At 43.1% G+C, this 22,977-nt stretch overlaps 1 protein-coding gene across 1 annotated transcript in view; it reads right to left on the bottom strand.

The window, feature by feature from the left end:
- Positions 1 to 22,977, bottom strand: part of BUB1 (BUB1 mitotic checkpoint serine/threonine kinase) — a 1,006,269-nt gene that overhangs the window by 885,936 nt on the left and 97,356 nt on the right. Inside the window, exon 6 of the mRNA XM_086926890.1 lies at positions 21,924 to 22,027. Within this exon, the coding sequence (XP_086783016.1) occupies positions 21,924 to 22,027 (104 nt within the window). The remainder of the gene's footprint in view (positions 1 to 21,923; positions 22,028 to 22,977) is intronic.

Genomic DNA, 22,977 nt, shown 5'->3' with positions numbered 1-22,977 from the left:
GCATGATAAACACCGAAAGAATTCCTTTCTTTTTAATATTAAGCACTGTACCTGGTAGGCTACCAAGGCCTTCCCTAGGGGTGGACTGAAATTAAACAAAAAAAAACCACTGACAAGTCCAAAAGGTCTGGGTTACAGGAATGTTGTATGGCAATATGAAAAATTTCAAGTAAATAGCACAAGAATAGATCTGCATTTTAGTGGAAGCAAAGAACTGTAGAAATAGATAATCATTGGATAAGAGGTCAGGTGACAGTTGCAGGGTCAAGTCAGACCTAAAAGTCCACGTAGGTTACAGTTCCTCCAATCTGTGCTGCTGCCAGAGAAAAAAAAAATCTAAAACACTTTTACAGCATTCCAAGGACATCTGTGTGCCCCTGAAAGTTCAGGCTTACGCAGCTGAATAAACAAAATGATCACAGCCTCCTTAAGGGCAAGCACTCTGTGGAAGCACACAAGTTATGCCAAATCAAAACATTTGCTCCCAACTCTTGGGCAGAGCCAAAGCCCCTATCTAGTAATGTTCCCATAATTGTCTGGTGAGAGCTATGCTTTCAAGCCAGACCATAAATAGTAAGGTTTTGATCTAGTCACAATGTTTATTTAGCCATGTCGATTTGGCAGGTTTATATGGACTAGGCTGCAGTGGCAGATCTAGGGTGGAATCAACAGTTTTGGTAGCACACCAAGCCTCGAAAACAGCTGTATACTGTTTTGGTAGAGGGATGACTGGCTGCCAGAATAAAATTGCATACGTCTGCATGAAGTTCAAAAACTGTAAATTGCCACCGCTTAATCTCTATGAATGAAGGCAGAAGTTCAGGTGCAGGACCGGACGCTGTAGCTGTGACATTAGATCCACCTGAAGTAACCAGATCGGTGCTCATGCTCAGGATACCATACTCTGCGTGCCCAATCCGGAGCTACAAGAACAACTTTGGCTCTTTCATTCCTCATCTTCCTGAGAACTCTGAGAAGGAGTGATATTGGCAGAAAGTACTACAGGAGACCTCGAGATGAAATGCATCTCTGAGAAAGAACCGGCTTGGAAACTTCAGCACACAGAAGTGCTGATTTTTGCAAGGTCTGGTCTTAGTGGTGAGGAACAATTCGAACCAAAATTCTCCCCAATAACTGAAAAGACCTCGTACCACCTTCAGATGGAGACACTGTGATTCACTAGGCAACAACTGAGTGGCACCGCTGTGGCATTTAGAGAGCCCACTAGATGTTAAACCATGACCTTAGTGCCAATTCCAGATACACAGGACCTCTTTACACAGGGTCCACAACTCTATCCCACCCTGCTTGCTGCAATATCACATCACGGTAGTGTTGTCTGAACACCTGAATCAGCCTTCCCTTAAGGGAAGGAAGAAAAGCTTTCAATTTCATGCAAATCCAACTCCAAAAGCTTGATGTGTAGCCGAGACTCTGGCAGAGGCCTCTTATCCCCACCTCTCCAATAGACGCCAAACCCAGGAGTGACACATCTGTCACCAGACAGCTGAGTGGCGAAAGGACATAGTCTGTCGCTGACATAACTACAGTTCGTCAGCCATCACTGTAGATCTTTTGCAGTTCCCTCCGATAGAGGAGGTCTGAGAGACTCCCCAGATGCTGCATCCACTGGCACCACAATGGGCATGTGCTACCCACAGGGGCCTATGACGCCCAGCACCTTCAATGTCAGTCTCACCAAAATCCAGGATAAGTGCTGAAACATCAGAATCATAGCCCGAATATCCCGGACTCACCGCTCTGGATGATAGGCCTGAAACAGAACTGTGTCCAGAATGGCTCTGATGAAAGCAGGCATCTGAGAGGGAGTCCATGTGATTTCAGCACATAGATCGTGAATCCTAGAGCCAAGGCAGGTCCACCAAACTCTGGAGGTGGGAGAGGACTGCCTAGGGTATCCCGCCTTCAACAGCCAGTTGTATAAGTAAAAGACTGGAACCCCTACCCTCCGCAGATGGGCTGCAACCATACCCATAAACTTGGTAAACACCCCCAAGGGGAGCTGGCTGAGAAAGGCTGCATGGGCGCCAGGGTTTCTACGAAAGCGAGGGAGTAATCCTGCTGAACAGTTTGAAATATCCCCTTGTCCAATAATATGGACTGCCAGCTGGGCAGGTGGTGTTGAATCCTGCCACCAACTAGTTGCCCAAGTTGCTGAGAGTAAACTAAATGGGGTTGTGAAGGGGCCACGGCGTTGTCAATTTCTCGCAGAGAACCTCTCACAGTAAGTTCAGAATCTATGAAACACACTCCGCTAAAAGGTTTGTTGGTGCAATACCTAGATGTGTTGATTCAAAATCTGTTTTCATTTGTTTTTGGCGCAGAATAAACTACATGCATACAGGCTCCTCGGAGTTCTTCTTAAGTTCGTGTGGCTACGAGTAAGTGCCATTAAGGGGCGACATATTCATTTGTTGGTGGAAGTGGCCATGTTGAATGGTTTTTCGAAGTTTGTCCATTACAATTTGTTATTGCAGATTTTGGATCGTGTTCTCAGTAGCTAAATAGATCGTCTTGTTGTTATTGAATCTAGGACCCTAGTGTAATTTTCCCGATTCATGCCCTTATATAGGTATAAATTACCCGATCCTTATATAGGCATAGAAATCATTACCATATTTGTACTGAGCCTATACAGCCCAAATACGGCATGGCTACTTCCACTAAGTTCCAAGAATCAACAAGGATTTCTTAGAAAAACCCGCCTTCAGCAGCTAGGGACTTCCCCTCGCCCGAATACTAATTTATCTAGGAAATCATGGAGTTTTCAAAGAACTGAGTCTTTAAGTGACGGTATTAAGTCCAATCATATGTCAAACTCGGCACCTTCGAAGTATAAATATGTCTACATTTGCCCAGACAAACACACAGTGGTTTAGAGCAGATCGACTAACTAATTGCCTAACGCCCTGCAGCAGCAAGTACCAAAGGAAGCCGACCCTCCAGCTGACGCACAGAAAGACGCTGTCTTTTCTCCTGCCGAGAAATCCAGCTCCAGTGTTTCCAGGCTACCCTTGCGGGTTGCTGGGAAATCGAGTCCTGAGAGAGAGATAGAAGACCTCCTTCATTCTAAAACCAAGGTACGGAGCTGATTAGACCCTTAGAGAATTCTTGGATAGATCCTTGGCAGAGAAATACTAAACTTAAGCTACTCCTCACCTACTTTTTCATTTGTACTAGACTTAGGTTAGGTACACCAGGGTAGGCGTATTTTAGAAGCACAAGTTGAGTACCTTTAGTCATTATTTTATTACTGTATGTATTTTATATGTTTTAGGCAACTTATGGCTTAGAAACCATATCATGCTTTTACAGTACTTTATAATACTTTTCGTATTATATGCCCTGTACTTTATAACCAGTATTACGATTGTAGCAGTACATTTCTTATGCTTGAGAAAGAAGATTGTTCAATAAATAACTTTTATTGAAAACGCCCGTCTCTCTATTATCTCAGCACCTCTGGTGAAACGAAGCATGCACGATTGACCGAGTAAAATAGTTATCTATTGTTTCCGCGACTCTAGAGATTGATTTATTATTCTTGGGAAACAAAGTTATCATGTTTATGCGGTTGTCAGAAACTAATCCCTTCTTGTTTATTCGAGAAAGTTTCTAGTGACCTCTGAGCTAGCTGGCACTCACAATTAGGTTTAATATATACAATAGAGACCTAGTCGACCTCAGTCCTATGTCTAAACTATAGTATATGTTATTGCAATGTGCAGAGCCTATTGGGAATATAGGATCTACACTACAGGCTGATCTATTGAAAGAGAGTAAGGTAAGCCTGAGACCTTAGGTAGGGGTGATAAAGAGAGGCAGGAGTGTACATTTTGTCAAAGAGTAATTCAGAGTTTTGTTCGGTTTTGCAGCTTGTTGGTCCTGAGGAGAACACCATTCATTTGGGGTGTTCGAAACGCATCAACCTTCTAGTTGTGACCTATTTAGTGTTTTGAATCGTTTAAATTACTTTTGATGTTTATATGCAATTTATGCACCATAGGTCTTGTCTTTGTTTTCAACAAATAACTTTATGTTTGCACAAAAAATTGTAATGCTTTGGTAGTGTCAAAGGATGAATGCGTGTAGGTGTTGCTAAGAGTGAGTCGTTTGGAGTGTAAATTCAATATTGAGAGTGTGACTGGGATTTTATGTGAGATGTCAAATGTAAGGATGCAGGATTTATTGTGTAATGTATTTTGTAATGTACAAATTATGGTAAATTTTGTCAAATAATCCATTCAAATGAAACTATGGATCAATACATTTGGAAAAAAATAAAAACTGAGAATCAAGAAGGTTAGGTGGTCACGTTTGTTTAGGTCTATGTGGCTTATTCGAAAATAAGGTAAACGCACCTATCAGTAGTGGCTTTCTATTGTTTGTTATTAAGTGTGGCTCAGCCCTACTGATTCTGAGTCCAAACCCTGGTCGCTGCGTCCAGTCTTGAAGTTCTTTGACCACCGCACCAGGCAGCTGATAGTCCAGGCCACAGTGCTATCTCGCCTGGACTATGCCAGCTCGCTCCTGGCAGGGGTCAACGTGGCGGAGGTTACTCGCCTCCAACGCGTTCAGAATTCCGCGGCGAGAGCCATTGTTGGCTTACCTCGAACATGTTCCGTCTCCGGCACTTTGAGATCGCTGCATTGGTTACCTATCAGGGCAAGAATACAGTTTAAAGTGCTGTGTCTGGCGTTCAAGATTTTGAGGGGTGGGAGCCCTCATATTCTTGCAGACCTTTTGTCCTGGTATGTCCCTACCCGGTCCCTGAGATCGTTGGGCCAGGCTCTTACGGTGACCCCCCGATACAGGCTGTGTCGGGTTGGTGGCCGCTCCTTCCGGGTCAGAGCGGCCGAGCTCTGGAACTCTCTTCCGGTTGAGATGCGGCTGCTCACCGACCTCTTAGTTTTCCGTAAAGCTTTAAAGACCTTTCTGTTTGAATAGCTTGCTCTGTTTTCTCCTTTTGTTATGTTCCCTGTAAGTGTTGCTTATTTCTTGCGATGCGCCAGGACGCCCCTTAGCTGGGGCAGCTGTGCGCAATACAAAAGATTGTAACATAACATAACATAACATATTGATATAGCGGGTTTTCACCCGTGTGGTTTATATGCAAGAGAAATAGATGCATTGCAAAAAGTGGTAATAAGTAGTCTTTTGGGTTGTGCCAAATGTGGGGCAGCCTCCCAACATCGCGGTGTTTGTTTGCCATTACGAAATCAGACTGAATTGTGCGTAGTTTGGTGCGTCTAAGAATGACAGAGCAGGATACTTTTGCCTATAGTGAGGATCATATAAGAAAATTAATAGAGGATCCTCCTCTCTTTGCCGCGGCCTCCTTGAGTACCTCAGCCAAAAACCAAAATGAATCAGATAAGCTTCTGAGATTAAAAAAAAAACAAATTAGAACTGATCTGCATGGTCATTTTCTAGTTCAACATCTAAAGGCTGGGACAATCCCAGGTGGACTTCAAATTCGAAATGTGCCGGTAATCTTTACGGAAGACCCGGTGTACAAAAAGGGCTACAGTTTCATCGAGACGAAATGTAGCAGGGACCTCATGGTCCTAACCGTGAAAACAGCCCTCAAAATTTCCAAACAACAACTAGAGGAAATTGAGACCCTTGAATCAGAAATTAGAGGAAATCAATCAATTTTGGACTCCAAAGCACTACTGGACAAGGCTGAAAAGGAAATTTTATACAGTCAACCAAAAAAGTAACAAACTTGAAAAAGGATAAAAAAAGCTTCAGTCTGGATAAAGTGTATCCATACCTCCAAATCGACTTCTATTCAAGGAGTGGAGTCAAGGAGATACTTACAGGAGTATCAAGGAAGATCAAAAAATAATTTCCCAACATTTTCAGAAACATCATCCTCCTCCAGTGGAAGTGAGGCAGATAACGAGGGACGCAGAAATAAAAACAGAAGAGGGACTTAACAACAACAAACTCCTTTTTTAGGAAGAGGCCAGCAGAAAGCCCGTGGAAAAACAAGATTCAACGACCAACCATGGGAGATGTCGACGAGACGACAAAATTACAAAAACGGACGGTCTCTCCCATTTTTAATCTATCCAAAAGGATTCTAACTACAAATGAGCAAACGATCCTAGAAAAAGGACTATCTTTTGTTCCTACAAACAGGACGGACTTTATTAGAATGAAAACGGAAGCTATCAAATTTTGTAGGAAAATACGTTGCTGAGAATCCTTTTGTTCCAACTATAGAAGTTACAGGCCTTAGGAAAAAATAGTCATTCTGACCACCCTCAACAAAGATTGCAAAGGAAGTATTAACGTGTGAAAGAACGATCCTATCAGCCATCACAGAAATGGAAAAGAAAACGAAATTTGTCAAACATATTACATCTAAATTAGAAAAAGAGGCCCTCTTGAATTTGAAGAACGATCAATCCATAACAATTAAGCAGGCGGACAAGGGGGGAGTCAATAGTGGTTTGGGGCACAATGGAATACACACAAGAAGTCATGAGACAATTAGAAGATGTTGAATGCTATAGAAAAACTAGCAAAGACCCAACCCATGACCTCCAAGGAGCACTTTTTGGAATCCTACAGAAGGGATTTGATCAGGGATTTCCCGGCAAAAAAGAATATGAACATATGCAGAATAAACGCCCCAGGATCCCGTTATTCTATGTACTTCCAAAAGGTACATAAAAATGAGATCTCACCCCCCGGAAGACCGATTGTCTCCGGATGAGAGTCCCTGTTGGAGCCAATTTCTAAATTTGTCAACTACTTTTTAAAACCTTTCATGTCAGTTGTCCCTTCCTTCCTTCAGGATGCTACGGACTTTATTAATAAGCTGGAGGAAGTGCATTTTGTCCAAGGATCCCAGCTTTTGGTAACATTGGATGTAGTGTCATTGTACACTCAAATTCCCCAAGACGAAGGCCTGGCAGTGAACAACAGAGAAAGACCGACACAAATACCAACAGAGTTCATAATCGAATGGGCTAGTTTTGCTCTAAAAAAAAACCTCTTAATTTCAATGGCGACTTCTATTTTCAAGTAAAAGGAGTAGCTATGGGGTGTCCATTTGTCCCAGAAGTGACTGTTCTTTTTATGGCTGAATAAGAAGAATATTTTGTCTACAAAAACAATCCTTTCTTCCAATTTATTGGGAGTTGAGTACGATTTATCGATGATATTTTCATGGTATGAACAAGTTCCGTAGAGGATCTACTCAAATTCAACGAGTGGTTGAACAATAGATCTGCAGACATTAAGTTCAGTATTAATCATTCCAACACTAGAATGCCGTTCCTGGATGTAGAGGCGATTGTGGAAGAAGATAGACTTGTTACAACACTGTTCCAAAAATCTACCAACAGAAATAAAGCTTTGCATTTTTCAAGTAATCATCCGAAAAGCTTAAAAGATAACTTGCCTTATTGCCAATTTTTAAGGATAAAAAGAAATTGCACCTATAAGGATGAATATAGGTTTCATGCTACCAACTTAATAGGCAATTTGATTGACCAAAGCTATTCAAGAAAATTGCTGAAAAAAGCAATAAAAAGAGCCTGGTGGACCCCACGGGGGACACTTCTGGAAAGAAGAGAGAAAACGCCTACGGATAGGATTGTATTTGTTTCAACTTTTTGTCCGAATTCAAACCATCTAAAGAAAATTAGCCATCAGAATTGACATTTGATTAAACATGTGGATACGTCTTTGTCTGCAAAACCACTTTTTGCTTTCATAAAATTGCCAACCAGATTGTATGAGCGGCAGTTTCTCAACCAAAGCCAAATACATTACAGGACTATGTTGGCTTGCCCCCTGTAACAGGTCACCATAGATGTGGCACATGCTCATGCTGTGACTCTACTCAAGAAGGAGCACTGTTTACACACAATTATATCTATTGGAAACAAGACTCCTTTACGAACTGCAAATCGAAAAATGTGGTTTATGGGTTTACTTGCCCGTGCAAGAAATTATACATCTCTAAAACAAACCAGGAAGTAAGATTCAGGATTTCACAACATAAATCACGGATCCGGAACAATGTACAAACAGCACCCCTGGTCAACCATTGGAGATTAAATCACGCCGAAAAAGATCTGAAATGGACTGTGATTTCAAAAGTGGAACTATACACTAGAGGTGGAGATTTGGAGTTGAAATTGACCCGCAGAAAAGCCCTACCAATTGTTAAATGTAACTAAGCTGTCAATGGACTAAAAAAATTATCAGAAATCTATAAACTAGGATGAGGACTTTTGTTTAGACTTAGTTGTGTTGCATTCAGTCACCCGCATGCCACCAAGCCACACTGCCACATTAATCCAGAATAAGTATACATTTTATTGCCCAATGTGCAGTAAAAATCAGCTTTCCTAAAAAGAATTCATACAATCTATGGACAGCTGCGATCATATAATGCGATGCGCCATGAACATAACACGACTTTAACCCCTTCCATGCTGATGACGGCCCCCAGCCTTCATGCACTACGGTGCTCGTGTGCTGATGACGGCTGGGGGCCGTCATGAACCCGCCCACTCGCGATTCTGCAGCACAGGCACAGAATCGCGGCCGCATTGAAGAGGTTAAGTTTTGAGAGATTGCACATGACGATGCTATAATGTGTTTCCAGTGAAGGGTCATTTAGTGTCGGAGAATACAAAGTTCCTCTATTCTTGACTACAACACCCAGAATGCCTGGTGCGAGAGTTCCGCTCATCAATCAACCCACAAACAGAACGCGATCACTTGCTACCGCCAGAAACGTCAGAAAAAGAGCTCCGTTTGTGCGCGTTGTTGGTTGAGATTCCAGAAGATGAAAGAAAGGACCGCCGCCCCTCAAAACAAAGGTATGTTGGGGCAATTGTAAACAGAGCACGAAAGGCATGTCTTTTGCCTCGGACGCTGTAAATGACAGTAGTTTCCAGCTCCTTTTTTCGTTACAGCGCGGCGTTAAGTGAGTCATTCCACTGTCGTGAAGAGGCCACGGCGTTGTTGTCCATTTCTCACAGAGAACCTCACAGTAAGTTCAGAATCTATGCAACACACTCAGCTAAAAGGTTTTTTGGTGCATACCTAGATGTGTGGATTCAAAATCAGTTTTCATTTGTTTTTGGCGCAGAGTAAACTATATGCATACAGGCTCCCCAGAGTTCTTCTGAAGTTCGTGTGGCTACGAGTAAGTGCCATTAAGGGGCGACATATTTATTGGTTGGTGGAAGTGGCCATGTTGAATGGTTTTTCTAAGTTTGTCCAATACAATTTGTTATTGCAGATTTTGGATCATGTTCTCAGAGGCTAAATAGATCGGCTGATCTATTGAAAGAGAGTAAGGTAAGCCTGAGACCCCAGGTAGGGGTGATAGAGAGAGGCAGGAGTGTACATTTTGTCATAAAGAGTAATTCTGAGTTTTGTTCTTTTTTGCAGCTTGTTGGTCCTGAGGAGAACACTATTCATTTGGGATGTTCAAAGCGCGTCGACCTAGTTGTGACCTATTGAGTGTTTTGAATCGTTTAAATTACTTTTGATGTTTATATTAATTATGCAATTTATGCACCTTAGGTCTTGTCTTTGTATTCAACAAATAAGTTTATGTTGAACAAAAAATTCTAATGCTTTGGTAGTGTGAAAGGATGAATGTGTGAGGGTGCTGCTATGAGTGTGTCATTTGGAGTGTAAATTCAATATAGATAGTGTGACTGGGATTTCATGTGAGATGTCAAATGTTAGGATGCAGGATTTATTATGTAATGTATTTTGTAATGTACAAATTATGGTAAATTTTGTCGAATAATCCATTCAAATGAAACTATGGAACAATAAAATTCTGAAATATATAAAAAAAACTGAGAATCAAAAAGGTTAGGTGGTCACGTTTGTTTAGGTCAAAGTGGCTTGTTCGAAAATAAGGTAAAAGCACCCATCAGAAGTGGCTTTCTATTGGTTGTTACTACTTCTGATGTCGGCACTCTTTCAATGGCTTCTTTGGCCGAAAGAGCCTCCACTTCCTGATAAAGCAGGGAGAGGTGGCCTTCCATCAGCCAGTCTGAGAATGGCTGCATGGGCACCAGGGTTTCTATGAAAGAGAGGGACTAATCCTGCTGATCAATCTGAAATATCCCCTTATCGATTAATATGGACTGCCAGCTGGGCAGGTGGTGTTGAATCCTGCCACCAACTAGTTGCCCAAGTTGGTGAGAATAAACTAAATGGGTTCAGGGGCTGCAGCTGCTAGCATGAGGCAGACTGGGTAGACCTCTGGCTGTGTGTCCCATGGGACTTGTGTCTGTGGCTTCAAAGGGGGTAGCACGTTGGCTTGGTAGCTGGGTGGGAAATAACACGAATGATAGCCTCTATGGTAGCCACAGAAGGGGCAGAATAGGGTTGGTGTGGGACCATGAAGAGACTCTGCGACCGGACAGTTGTCCTGTTGTCCTTAAAGCACAGAATCTGCGTTGTCGCTTAACAGAAGGGTGTTAGCACAGGACATGTCCATAAAGGATTCCTGGAACCCCCCACCCCCCTTTCAACATAGCCCATAGATCTCAGCCAGGAGCGGATTCTCAGTGCAGTAACAACCAAATCGCTCTGCCTCGCGACTCGATTGTATCCAATAGGGGGTGACTCCCAGCTGAAATACCAGTCTCAAGACGTTCAGTTTGACTGCCACAGAGAGCTGCATAAGTTTCAAGACCTCAGCCAGTCTCTTCACCACCATGGCAAAAGAAGCCCCCTACTCTGCACCCACACTATGAGAAGCAACTAAGCCAGTGTCCGGACCACTGGCATGCGCCAGTTCTTCAGATCAGTTGTTTTCCAAAGGGGTAGAGAAGGCTTCAGTATCTTCCCCAATCATACTCCTCAAAGGGCCTGTCAAAAAGTGGCAGCCCCGGCTCCGACTCAGACGGTCAAGATCCAACTGGCGCCAATCTGGCTCCGTATCAGAGTCGGATATTATGACTGGGTTGGCACTGGAAAATCATCAATGGAATAGCCTCCGGGGAAAAGTTGGGGTCTCGGAACTAGAGCACCGGATCCAAGGGCCCACTGGTACTGAGAGCGAACCCACCAACGGAAATCCAGTGGGGGCACCCACCGAACTCATGTGGTCTGATGCTCATGAAGAGAATCACCAAACAACAACAAGCGCAATGACGAGTGCCAGGAACAGCTATGCGCACAAGCCCAGGACCTTTCACGCAGCTGGGACCAGGAGCGTGTAACCCTACTGGCATCGGGTGACCAGGAGTTTTAGGGTTCGCTCCCAAAGCATCTTTAGATTCAAGGAATGATAGTTTTCATAGGCCTTGGAGTCATGGCCCTGCCCCAGATTGGAAGGAGGATGGAGGGGGGCTTGTCACAGACACCTGTCTGACAAGAACCACAGTGTTTAAACCACGCAGGTTTTTTAAAATGTTTATTAAGGGAAAATCCCTAGCACACTGGGAGACAAAGCTTATTTCCACACATTGTGGATAGATGTAGCTCTTTCTAGATCTGAACTGATGACAAAGAAAGAAAAGAACTGAAAAACACACACTGGGGTGGCCACCATAAAGGCACTGCGCACGTCACTTCCAACGCGGAGATGAACAACGTGACTTACCGGCGTGAAGAGTTACTATTCAAGCTATTTTCTGGATTGAGTCGGACACCTAGTGAATATTCGAAATCAGGGAACATGTTGCTTTAAGTCTCTATCAGATACTGTGCGCCATCTGTTTTAGAGGTCACTAATGTACATTGGCAGCGATTAGGTGTTTTCTGTTACTAACCACCAATGCTCAATATTGAATTCTTACGGATGCTGGGATGCTTAGTAAGGTATTATGGATATGGTGTTTGATATGTACTCACATGATTTTTCTTTAGGAATAGGACCAATCTAGAAAAACCTACTAAGAAATACGATTTCTATGTATTGCCCCGACATACTTGAGACCTGAAAGGAATAATAAGGGGCTACACAGAATCAGTAAGTAACCTATTAGGGGTGAAACTCATTCTGATTAATGGAGAGGTCTCATGGGTCAACAAAAATGGGAAGAAACATGTGGACGACATAGCATACCAGGGATCTGCATTATACAAGACCCTTATGTATTCTGGTTTTATTGAGTCCAGAAATCATCAATAAAAATAACCAGCCAGCCTAGATATACTGTTAATTTTAGAAAGTAGAGTCCTAGCTCACCATCCCATTTAGAAGGTGTCCTAAATAAAAAATAAAAAAGGAAAACTAGCCTCTTCAAGAGCTTGATGGATCACGCGGTGCGCAGTGAGGAGGTGTGCAATGAAGCTTTCTAATAAAAACACACAAACGTTTTTCTGGTGCCCTACTGATAAAATTATTTAAAAAGGAAACATTTATGCGACAGTAACTTTGGCTAAATCGAATTTCTTTTTATAACAAACCAAATGAGACTCAGGTACAGGAATTGTTAACCTCATGGTGACCAAGCTGAAGAAAGGAGGAAACATTCTCCTATGAGGACATCCATCCTTATATAAAGAGGATTAAACAACAACATCTATGCCCCCAAGCCTCCACACGCAAAAATAGAGGTTAATTGCTTTGATATAGAGGATGACACCTGATAATTGAACCTTCAATTCTTATGAAAATAGTAGTGAGGAGTAACAATTGGGTCCCTTTAACCAACCATAACGCAGGATACAAACCTATGGTGTTCAGACTCATTTTCTTTTAGCAAGAGACAAAATAAAAAAAAACAAGGAAAAAAATGACCGGCCAACAAGACCCCAAGTGAATGTAACAAGAAGGGAACTAGAAGAAGAGAAAAAAAATACCACCTGGTGGTTACCTCAGTAGGATCAATTTACCAGATATGAAGCAAATATTCTAAATAAAGAACTGGGCTGTGTTCGGTTATCCAAGCACTGCAAAAATAATTTTCACATTTTAGGAGCAAAATTAAATTTTTGTTTAAGGATAACCCATAGTCAGGTAGAAACGTAAATCCAATTTTGTACCACCACCACCTCACACCTTACTAAAAGAAATAGAAATCTGAAAAAGCAGTAACCTGTGACATGGAACCAATAAGAGAACCAGAATCTTTTTTCCATAATATCGAAAATGGGAGAAAAACGAGCCAAAGTTGTCATGTCGACAATTTGGGGGCTGATGTGGGTACCTGAAGAGTGTGGGGTGGGAGGTAAGTTAGACATTGTCACACGTTGTAAGCTGCGATCATTGCAGGGGGAGGGGGGGGGGGGGGGGGACAGGACTGTTCCATTCAATTTGATCAAATGAATACCGGGGTTGAGAAGAGAAGTGGGGAAGTGGGTGATCCTCCAAGAGAGAACTGGATAGGTAATTAACCAAATGCTGCTTTACAATGGCTGAAGATAGGTTCACGGTATTGACATGGAATGTCAATGGGTTAAGAAATAAAATCAAATGGGGAGTTGTATCACACTATCTCAAAAGACTTAAACCCAACATATTTTTACAGGAAACACATTCAATGGTTTTGAGTTGTTCCGTCCTGGGGAGGGAGCATTACACTACCCTGGCACATGCAGGCTTTACTAAGGGTTCGAGAGGAGTGGCAATTCTTATGAAAAAGTCGCCTACCTTTCGGGTCACTCAGCAGCGGGTGGGCACAGATGAGACCTATGTCGCAGTGCAGGGGATTTGGAATCGTAAGATGTTTTTGCTTATTAGTGCCTATGCGTCCCGGCAACAACGCACACTAGATAGATTAACGGAGCTCCTATTACACACCGGACCTGCCATACATATAATAGGAGGGGACTTTAACTATGTGATCGAACCCTCCCTTGATCAAACTCAACTAAGACCTGGGTCCCATGGACCAACAATGTTGGCAAAATTCCAAGGGGTTCTTGGATTGACCCAATTTATGGCAAAGACATCACCCAAACGTATGTGCCTATTCCTATTTCTCGGGGGCTCAAAGGGTGTTCTCAAGGCTGGACTATCTCCTCGCTTCGGCGGGAGAGGTCAGACAGGTGGAAAAAATAGAATATTTAGCTAGGGACATCTCGGATCATTCACTGCTCTTACTAACGGTGGGTGGTAGGGGTGGCCAAGTAGCGAACTGGAGACTGAGCTCATTGGCCTTGAAGGATAAAAGAGTTGCCAAAGAGCTTAGGGTGGACTCCGAACTTTACTTTCAAGAAAATATAGGTTCAGTACAGTCGGTAGTCACCTTATGGGAAGCATTCAAGAAAGTGCTTCGAGATAGAGCACAAAATATAATCGTCCGTAAAAAGAGAAGGGAAACCCAGGAGATGGAGGTGCTAGAACGCACATTTTTCAGTTTAGAGGGACGTGACGCCTCAATGCTGACTGACCATATCCTTCGTCAAGTCGAAGTAACTAAAAGTGACTATCAGGCGCTGGCGACCAAAGAGGTGAGGGCTCATCAACTGGCAATACAGCATTGGTTCTATGAGACAGGTGATAGAGCAGGGAAACTGCTTGCGTGGCTAGATAGGAAAGAAATCGAGTTGAGATGGTTAATATTCATTAAAGACCAAAACTCTATACACACCACACCCACAGCTATATCGGGGACTTTTGCAGGATATTACACTGAATTAGATGCAACTAAACCACAGGCAGAGGTGGCACAAATAATCCAATACTTAGATGCAATTGAGCTACCCTCACTTTCCCCAGGAGGAGAGGGACAGACTAGAGGGGGACTTCAATTTGGATGAAGTGACAGACAATCGGCCACCAAAAATCAGGGAAAACTCAGGGCCCAAATGGACACTTGCTAAATCTGTTCAAGACTTCAAAAGAACAAGAGATTATTCCAAAAGATCTCCGAATGGCCACTGTGGTGGTAATTCATAAGACAGGGAAGCCTCCAGATGACTGTGGGTCCTACCGACCTAAAGATTCTGGTCACAATTCTTGCGATGGAGGAAACTCCCTCTGACGATCATGGGGAGGGCCGCCATGTTTTAGATGATTACACTCCCTCAGTTGCTATATATTTTACAGAATACCCATTACAAAATACCGGAAACAGTGTTCACCACTCTTAACAGCAAGCTACGCCTGCTTTTGTGGGATGGGGCCCATCCACGAATAGCGCTGCAAATCCAGCAGCGAAATCGGTACAACGGGGGTTTGGCCCTACCAGATATTAGAGCCTACTCCAGAATGGCCCATATCATAGTAATCAATGAATGGAACCATGGTCCGAGAGACCACTCCACTTATAGATTGGAAAGGTTGCAATTCCGAGACCGCACACAATTGCACTATATATTAGGAGGTAAAGGCTGTACACAGCTCCTACCAGCTATCCAGCGAGTGCTGGAGGCGTGGAAAAGTGCTGAGAAGCAAATGAAATAGGACATGAACCCAACACGGGAAACCCTTTTATGGGAGGGTACTAAACTGGCTGAGATTAGAAAATTGAGAGGACCCATCAAGAGTTCCGTTTATGGTTTATGAGGATTACCAAAAAAATAAAATAAAATAAAAAATTTTTAAAAAAAATAATTGAGAGGCTTTAAACAGTGGGATCTAATAGGTATATTCAAAGTAGGAGATATACTGGAGGTGGGTTCCTTGGATTCGTTCGCCTCCCTTCAGGCCACATATCAGCTTTGTGACACCCAAGCCTATGCCTATCTTAGACTGAAACACGCCTGGCAAGCGGTGGGACTAGACACAGAGACACTGCCGAACTATGCTCCGCTAAAGACAGACTTTTACAGGAGGCAATTCTGACTCAAGCCATCTCATTGACATATAGGACACTAATTAATAAAATGCCTGACAAACTCGGGCCACTTCGAGCCAAATGGGAACTCACCACTGGAAGACATTGACTGGGAGGCCGCCCTTATGCACCCGCGCGAAGTAGCGATTAAACTGAGACTACGGCTCATACAGTATAAAATTCTACACAGAGCCTATTTTGATAAAGCACAACTACACTGTATGGGGAGAGCAGATAACCCGGATTGCCTCAGATGCCACACAGAACGCGGTACATATATACACACCCTCTAGGAGTGCAGTAGGGTTCAAATTTACTCAAGTAGGATAATGAAGGAACTAAACAATGTACTGGAAGCCCAACTCTGGTTGGACGTCAAATTCCTCATATTGGTCATCTTACGGATGTAGACCTGCAGTGTCATAAACTCCTGCTGGCCAACCTAGGGCTCGTGGTGGCTAAGAGAGACATAGCCAAATGCTGGGGTGCCCACAGACTCCCTACACTCCAGGAATAGAGTGCATCTCTACATGGTTATGGAGAAGGTGACCTATAAGGCAAGGGGTTGTTCCTGGAAATTGCTAAACATATGGGCGCCGTGGATAAAATATTATGGTTTGGAATTGGGTGAGGGGGAGGAGGGAGTGGATTTACCCCTGGGAAGATCGGAGACGGGGCCTTGATGATTGTGCTGCCTGGCCCGTTGTTGATGGGTGTGGATAAGTCAGAAGTGAACCTTCATATATGTATGCAAAATGACAATGGATTCCAGCCTTATGCTCTCTTTCAGAGGAACTGTTGCTATATATTTTGCCTTGCATCACATGCTATTGCCCAGTAATCAACCCAAACTGTGTATTCAGGATTTGACTAAGATTAAATTGTTAAAAATCTATAAAACATTTTTTTTTTAAATTGGAGAAAAAAAAAATAAAGGACTTAAGGACAGTAAAAACCAATGAAGATATAATAATCTCACCAGCAAGACGTGCCTTCTCCCGGTCTGCGGGGGTAGAGCTGAACCGCCGGAAGGACTGGATGTGAGAAGGGAAAGCAGCTGCTTGCCTTATTTAGGAGTTATAATTTATCATGAGCCCTCTTACTTGCTCGAAAGCAATATAGGACGGGCAATGGGAACTACCAAGAGAAACTTTGATTTTTGGGGGACTCTGCCTCTGTCGGTAGCGGGGAGAGTGGCACTGCTAAAAATGGTGACCCTGCCCCGCCTCCTTTACTATTTTGGCACATTGCCCATATGGATTCCTGGGAAATACGTTATCCAGCTAAACACCATGACTACAGGTTTTTTATGGGGCTCTGGGAGGCGTAGTGTGGCGCTGAACACCATGATGCGCCCGAGGCAGGAGGGATGACAGCCCCTGATTTTGAGGCATATTATCACGCGGCCCAATTTCAATGGTTCACGCAGTAGATTTTTCTTTATTTTTTTTTTTTTTAAGTGTTATATAGCGCGAACAAGATCTGCAGATATCAGAGCGCTTTACAGAGACAGTAGGTAGGGTAAACAAACTCTTGAAAACAATATAATATTCGGTAGTGAGTGAGTTGCAAAATAGGGTAGCAATCGCACAAGAGTATGCACACTAATAACAATCAAGAAACAATAATATAGAAGCCGTGCAATGTCGACTCTAAGATTATAGCACCCCAGAGGGTGAGTAAACACACTGTTGAAAACAGAATAGTAGTCAGTAGTGAGTGAATTGCAAGTTAGTAAAGCACTCAAGTCATAGTGTACAGCCCTAATAAACAATCTGGAAACCAATAATATAGCATCCATGCAATGATTTTGATCCAGTAGCAGTCATAAAAGAGTCTAACATAGATAAGCATTCAGGTAGCCGATAATATAGGAGCCACGTACAACTTAGCCATAAGGATGGCTTTTACCTCTTTCTTGAAGAGTACAGTGGAGGGGAAAAGCCTAGTTTCTGGGCAGGAAGGCTGCGGGTAGATGAGGACCGAAGGGATATGGACCTGGGCCTCCACCGGCTCTCTTAGACCCTCCTCCAGCTACCAGTGCGCGAGAGGGAGGTGCAGAGGGCCCTGTGGGTGGTGTGTCAATGCTGGAATCGCGCCACTAGGAGAAATAAGGTGGGACCCTTGTATGCGCCTGAGATGCCATTATGGCTCTGCGAGGTGTTGCCGCATGGGGGACACTGGCGGAGATTGCGGAACTGGAAGGACCTGGGAATCTCCAACATTGGGGACCTTTATGACGATGGTACACTTCTACCGTTTGAAGTCCTCATGGAAAGGTATGAAATATCCCAGACAAGACTTTCTCTTACATGCGGCATTAACAACAGCCATCCGTAAACACTGGAGGAAAGGGATGGAAGAACCACCGACCTTTCTCCCCCGGTCAATATGTGGTCTCTTCAGCTGGAAAGGTCAAAGCTGTCTCCTGTCTGTATGGGCGGATTACGCAGGGGTTCAGAACTTCCTTGGAGGGGCTGCGCCTTAAATGGGAGGCAGACCTGGGGACACCTATAGAGGAAAAGCCATGGGAAATGCTGATGGAACGGGCGTGGAAATGCTCTAGAAATGCGAGATTTCAACTAATACAATTTTATGTGTTCCACCGAGCGCATCTCCCACTTCACAAAATTAATGAGTTTTTCAGATCAGGCACAGCCTGCCAGCGGTGCAAACTAGAAAATGCCACGTTCATCCACATGCTCTGGGAATGTCCACTGTTACACGGGTTTTGGGGGTGGCCATGGCCAAACTACATGAGGTAACAGACAGGGAGATTCAGCAGACCCCGGGGGTTTGCCTGCTAAATTGGATCCCCCACACCGCCCGCAATAAGGTCACCAGTAAATGTATGGACTTAGGGTTAGTCCTAGCCAAAAGAGAAATTACTAGCCACTGGAAGGCGGTCACTGCACCTAGTGCCTTGCGTTGGTTGAGAGAATTTTATAAAGTGGGCTGACTGAGGGGATTTTCAGACTACAACTGGCTCAGAGAACCAATAATGACAAAGTGTTGGGAGGCGGCTAGGGCATGGGTAGCTATGGTGGACTTGCTCAAGAGCCCGAATGACTATAATGACTGATCCTCTAAAAAGGGAGCCCGCGCCCATGACTTGGAACATCGCCTGTGGTGAACGGGGGTGTGGATGCTACATAGGGCGACTGGTAGGAAGAGCATCCTCCTAAGTGGACGCTCTCTTTCTGACGACATGATTCTGATTGGACTGCAGGAGTAAATGTGGTGCGACATCGTGGGGTATAGGGTAGAGCTACATGTCTGACGGGGAGGGTGGAGAGGTAGGACTTGAGGAGGGAGGGGGTTGTTTTTCAGTTAACTCATGGAATGTCGGGGTGCACTGATCTATGGACAAGATTGGAGCAGCAAAGCTTGGGCGACCTAACTGGTGTGGGAGGTCGCATCATCCTAGCATGCTTGGCTGGACGGTCAGCTCCGAGACTGTGGAGGAAAGGGAGGGCATCGAGGAGACTGAACTAATTGCGATCATGGCAGAACATATGTCCAAGGTGTTCAATACTGTAATCCGATGTGCCGTGTATAATTTGATTGTAGATGCACTTGCATCTGAAGGTAATGAATTAAATCTGTTGACAAAAAAAAAATAAGCTAGGGTCCACTAATACACCAGTTTCTTTTTTTTAACTGTTGGTTTGGGGGTGTGGGCTACCCCTAGCTAGCCAGGACAGAACGTTCCTTTAAACTAAAAATATACAAAAGCAAAATCCCAATGTGCAATAGTCTAAAATAAGCTTGATGAATTACTGGAAGGGGTTTTGCTTGTCTGGAAATGGTGAGACACAGGCATGGCAACAGCAAGGCCCATAGGAGCAGAGCAGCGCAATTAGTAGTGACATACAAACCTTGTGGGGCTAGAGGGAGGATTTGGTATGTCTGAGAAATAAAGAACCAGGAGCATTATTTTCGATCTATGGAATACAGGACATGCGAGGTAAACGGATAATCTATTCCAAAGTTAATTTGTTCAGCTGAGAGAGTTAGATTTTGCTGCATCAACTGTCACAGAAAGGCCCAGGAGGATCAGAATTATAGCAATCTTTTCCCTGTTAATGTCAGACATTTTAACATTGAACAAACACTACCTATCGGTTGAAATTCTACCTGGATATGGAAGAGCACTTAATGGCTTAAGAACTTTACCTCTGGACTATGGCGGTGAGAAGAGGGTGTAGGGAGTAGAGTACGGCTTGACCAGAACAGTTTTGAACTACTCAGGTGCTCAATTAGACTCTACCTATAAGTTAAATATTGTGCTGAACATTTTGGATGCTCGAGCTAGGAGAATGCTTTTCAGGGCTTGCGATGGAAAGATCTGCGAGATCTCCGTATCGTTTCATGTTTCTAGTGTAGTGTAGCTTAGTTTCAGCTATGTTTAGCTCTGGGTTACCTATTAGTACTATGGTGGTCAGGAACGTAAATGTTACGAACCTCTGAATTATTCTGATAATACGTCAAAAAGATGCTGAAGGGAATGCTTTTGTGCGTAGGCAATTGATTTTGTTTGTGAAGTCACCTCTGAGGATTGTCTTTGCTTCTTACCTGTCAGTAGAGACGCGTTTTAGTTATTGTGCCATTTCTTTCAATAGTTGTCAGTCATCTTCAGCTGCGATCACTATTATACTGTATAGTTTCACAGTGGTGGCTATTGTGGCATTCGTTTTCTTACCAAATGACACTTAACCACCCACTCCTTTACTGTTTTGGAAGTGGAAGACTGACAGATGTTACATTCATCACAAAATATAGATGGGGAAACAATAACAGTAATTTATGGGGGGGTGTCACTTGCAGACATCTTCGTCCACATAACTTCAGCATACAGAAAAGTATTCTACTGGAGTTGTCCAAGACGGATAATGATTGATCATGCCCAGGATAAATGAACTATGTAAACTATTCCTGGCGAGACTGGAAACGTCTGTAGCCTACAGCCAACCATAAGTAAGATACACTAAAGCAAAATAAAATACATTTGTCTATCTTTCAGGAATTCTGACAAAGCAGCTGTATATGACGTAAAGTAGAGCAGCTCACATTCACAAGATTGCCTGGAAAAATATGCCATTGGACTTGAGACCAACCCACCTCATTTGCCATTTCCCTCTAAAGAGAATGCCCAACTTTTTGATGGGTAAGGATTCATAGTAAGAATGAAACAATGCAGTAGACATTTACAAATATTCCGGAATCAGACGGAACAACCAATCAATTCTCACAACTGTTAGACAGTGATAAACATTATTTCAGCCGACAACTAAAAAAAAACATCTGATGATGCCGTTATTCAATAAGTAGGAAGGCTGAACAGAACATTCTAAAAACAAACTTACTTTGATTGAAGGTCCATTATAACAGGTAACAGGTTTTAGCCAGTCCTTTATTACTGCCTTGAGCCAAATTTCAGCACTTGGTTAAAAAAAGGAGACAGTGCTCCTCAGCAATCATTAATTGGAGTTTCATATATTGACAGAGAAGCATTCCCAGATGATCTGAGGTATTAGACTTTAATAAAGGATATTCGACTAACTGTATCCTTAAAATTACAATGTACACCTAAATTAAAAAGGCATCGAAGGTTGCTTCTATTGCCAGTTTATATGGACCTCAAGAAAAATATAGGTTTCCCCCACCCCACCCAAGTAATGTGCACTGTATTACGTATTTATCAAACTATAAATGGTAACAATGACCGGATTCTTTCAACAAGGGGTTCTGAGACACATGAAATAGACAACAAGAGTGAAGCTTGACATGGCGACGTCATTCAAAACCCAGTGGCAAAAAACACAATTTCATCTTTTATATGGGTTCCAGACCAGTACGCGGATATGAGCAAGCTCCTGAGGTATTTAAATTTAGAAATAAAAAAGAGGACTAAAGAAAGGCTACAGCTCAAGGACTTAGCATTACGACGGCACAGAAGTGGAACACAATTTTGTTTCCCACTGACGTGATGTACTTGCAGCGCATGGGATTACATAATCATGAAGATCATTCAACAACAAATGGTAGAAAGGAATAACGTCCCTAGCAGCAACTGAAAAAAGGATGCTTGGCTCAGAGTTCTTAGCAATGCAAATCATAGCTAAAACTTCTCCATGCACTAGATCATTTGAACTGGGATTGCACAAGTACCTGGCTTTTGGATGAAGGAACTGCATCACAATTTCCCAGTCCTGCTGCAGGTGGAACCATCTGATTCACAATAGTAGAGTTCTGGAGCACTGCCCCAACAGGAGCTACAGAAAGAGAGAAATGTGTTTATGAAAAGGGGAAAAAAGTACACTTACAAATCTTTCCTTCGTGTCCAGGAAAAGGTGCAATTTTCTTGTACTTTGGACACTGGCTGTATTAGCTCTCATGCATGCAGATATTGTCACTCTAATGTTATTAGTCATTTCTCAATAAATGTGTATCACCATTTGACTGGCAACATGATGAGCAAGTGACATATAGCTGGTCAGATAATACTAATTACTGTGTGGTTTTCTGAAATGATTTTCACATTTGAGCTTGCACAGATCTGTATGGCAGCAAGGTCTCTGCCAACATGCAGCGCATTTCATCTGGTATGTGAGAGGGGCAGAATGGAAGCATGATGGAAAGTGGCAATGGTTAGCAAATGTTTTAGTGCACTGGACTCTGAGATTTATATGGATCACTTTGGACTCCTCTCCTTTCCAGGCTTTGTAGTCTTCACCAAATGACTTTCCACCCTAATCTTGAAGATCATGCACAACCTAGGACCTGCTTCATGGTGAGGTCCTGGCGAAAGAACGTAATCAGGACAGATGTTCAATACCAGAAATGCTGCATTCTGATTTGTTCATCTGCCCAATCAAGGTCTACCACAGAGAACCACTGCTAGAACCAGAGACAAGTTATATGACAAGTTACAACCTGCAGTTCCTACACCTCATTTCCATACCATACATCTGAAAAGTTTGTAAAGTTCTAATAAAGAATTAGAGTAGTGTTTCCCAAACTGTGGGTCGCTAGTAAATTTTTGGTAGGTAGGGAACGTCTGAGCAATAAATAATATGCCTTTAAAATCAGTGATTATCTTGTCACTTTGCCCTTGCTTCTACAACAGGTCAAATATCCGGTTATGTCTTCAGACAATTGCTGCTTAGTCTTTTAACATGGGGATTGACGTTTAATTTTCTTTTGTCGTCTACAAAGTGAGAGG

The sequence above is a fragment of the Lissotriton vulgaris genome, chromosome 6 (assembly GCF_964263255.1).
Source record: "Lissotriton vulgaris chromosome 6, aLisVul1.2, whole genome shotgun sequence".
In the NCBI taxonomy this organism is placed as follows: Eukaryota; Metazoa; Chordata; class Amphibia; order Caudata; family Salamandridae; genus Lissotriton; species Lissotriton vulgaris.
The sequence above is the reverse complement of the archived record's forward strand: the minus strand, read 5'-3'. Positions and strand labels throughout refer to the sequence as shown.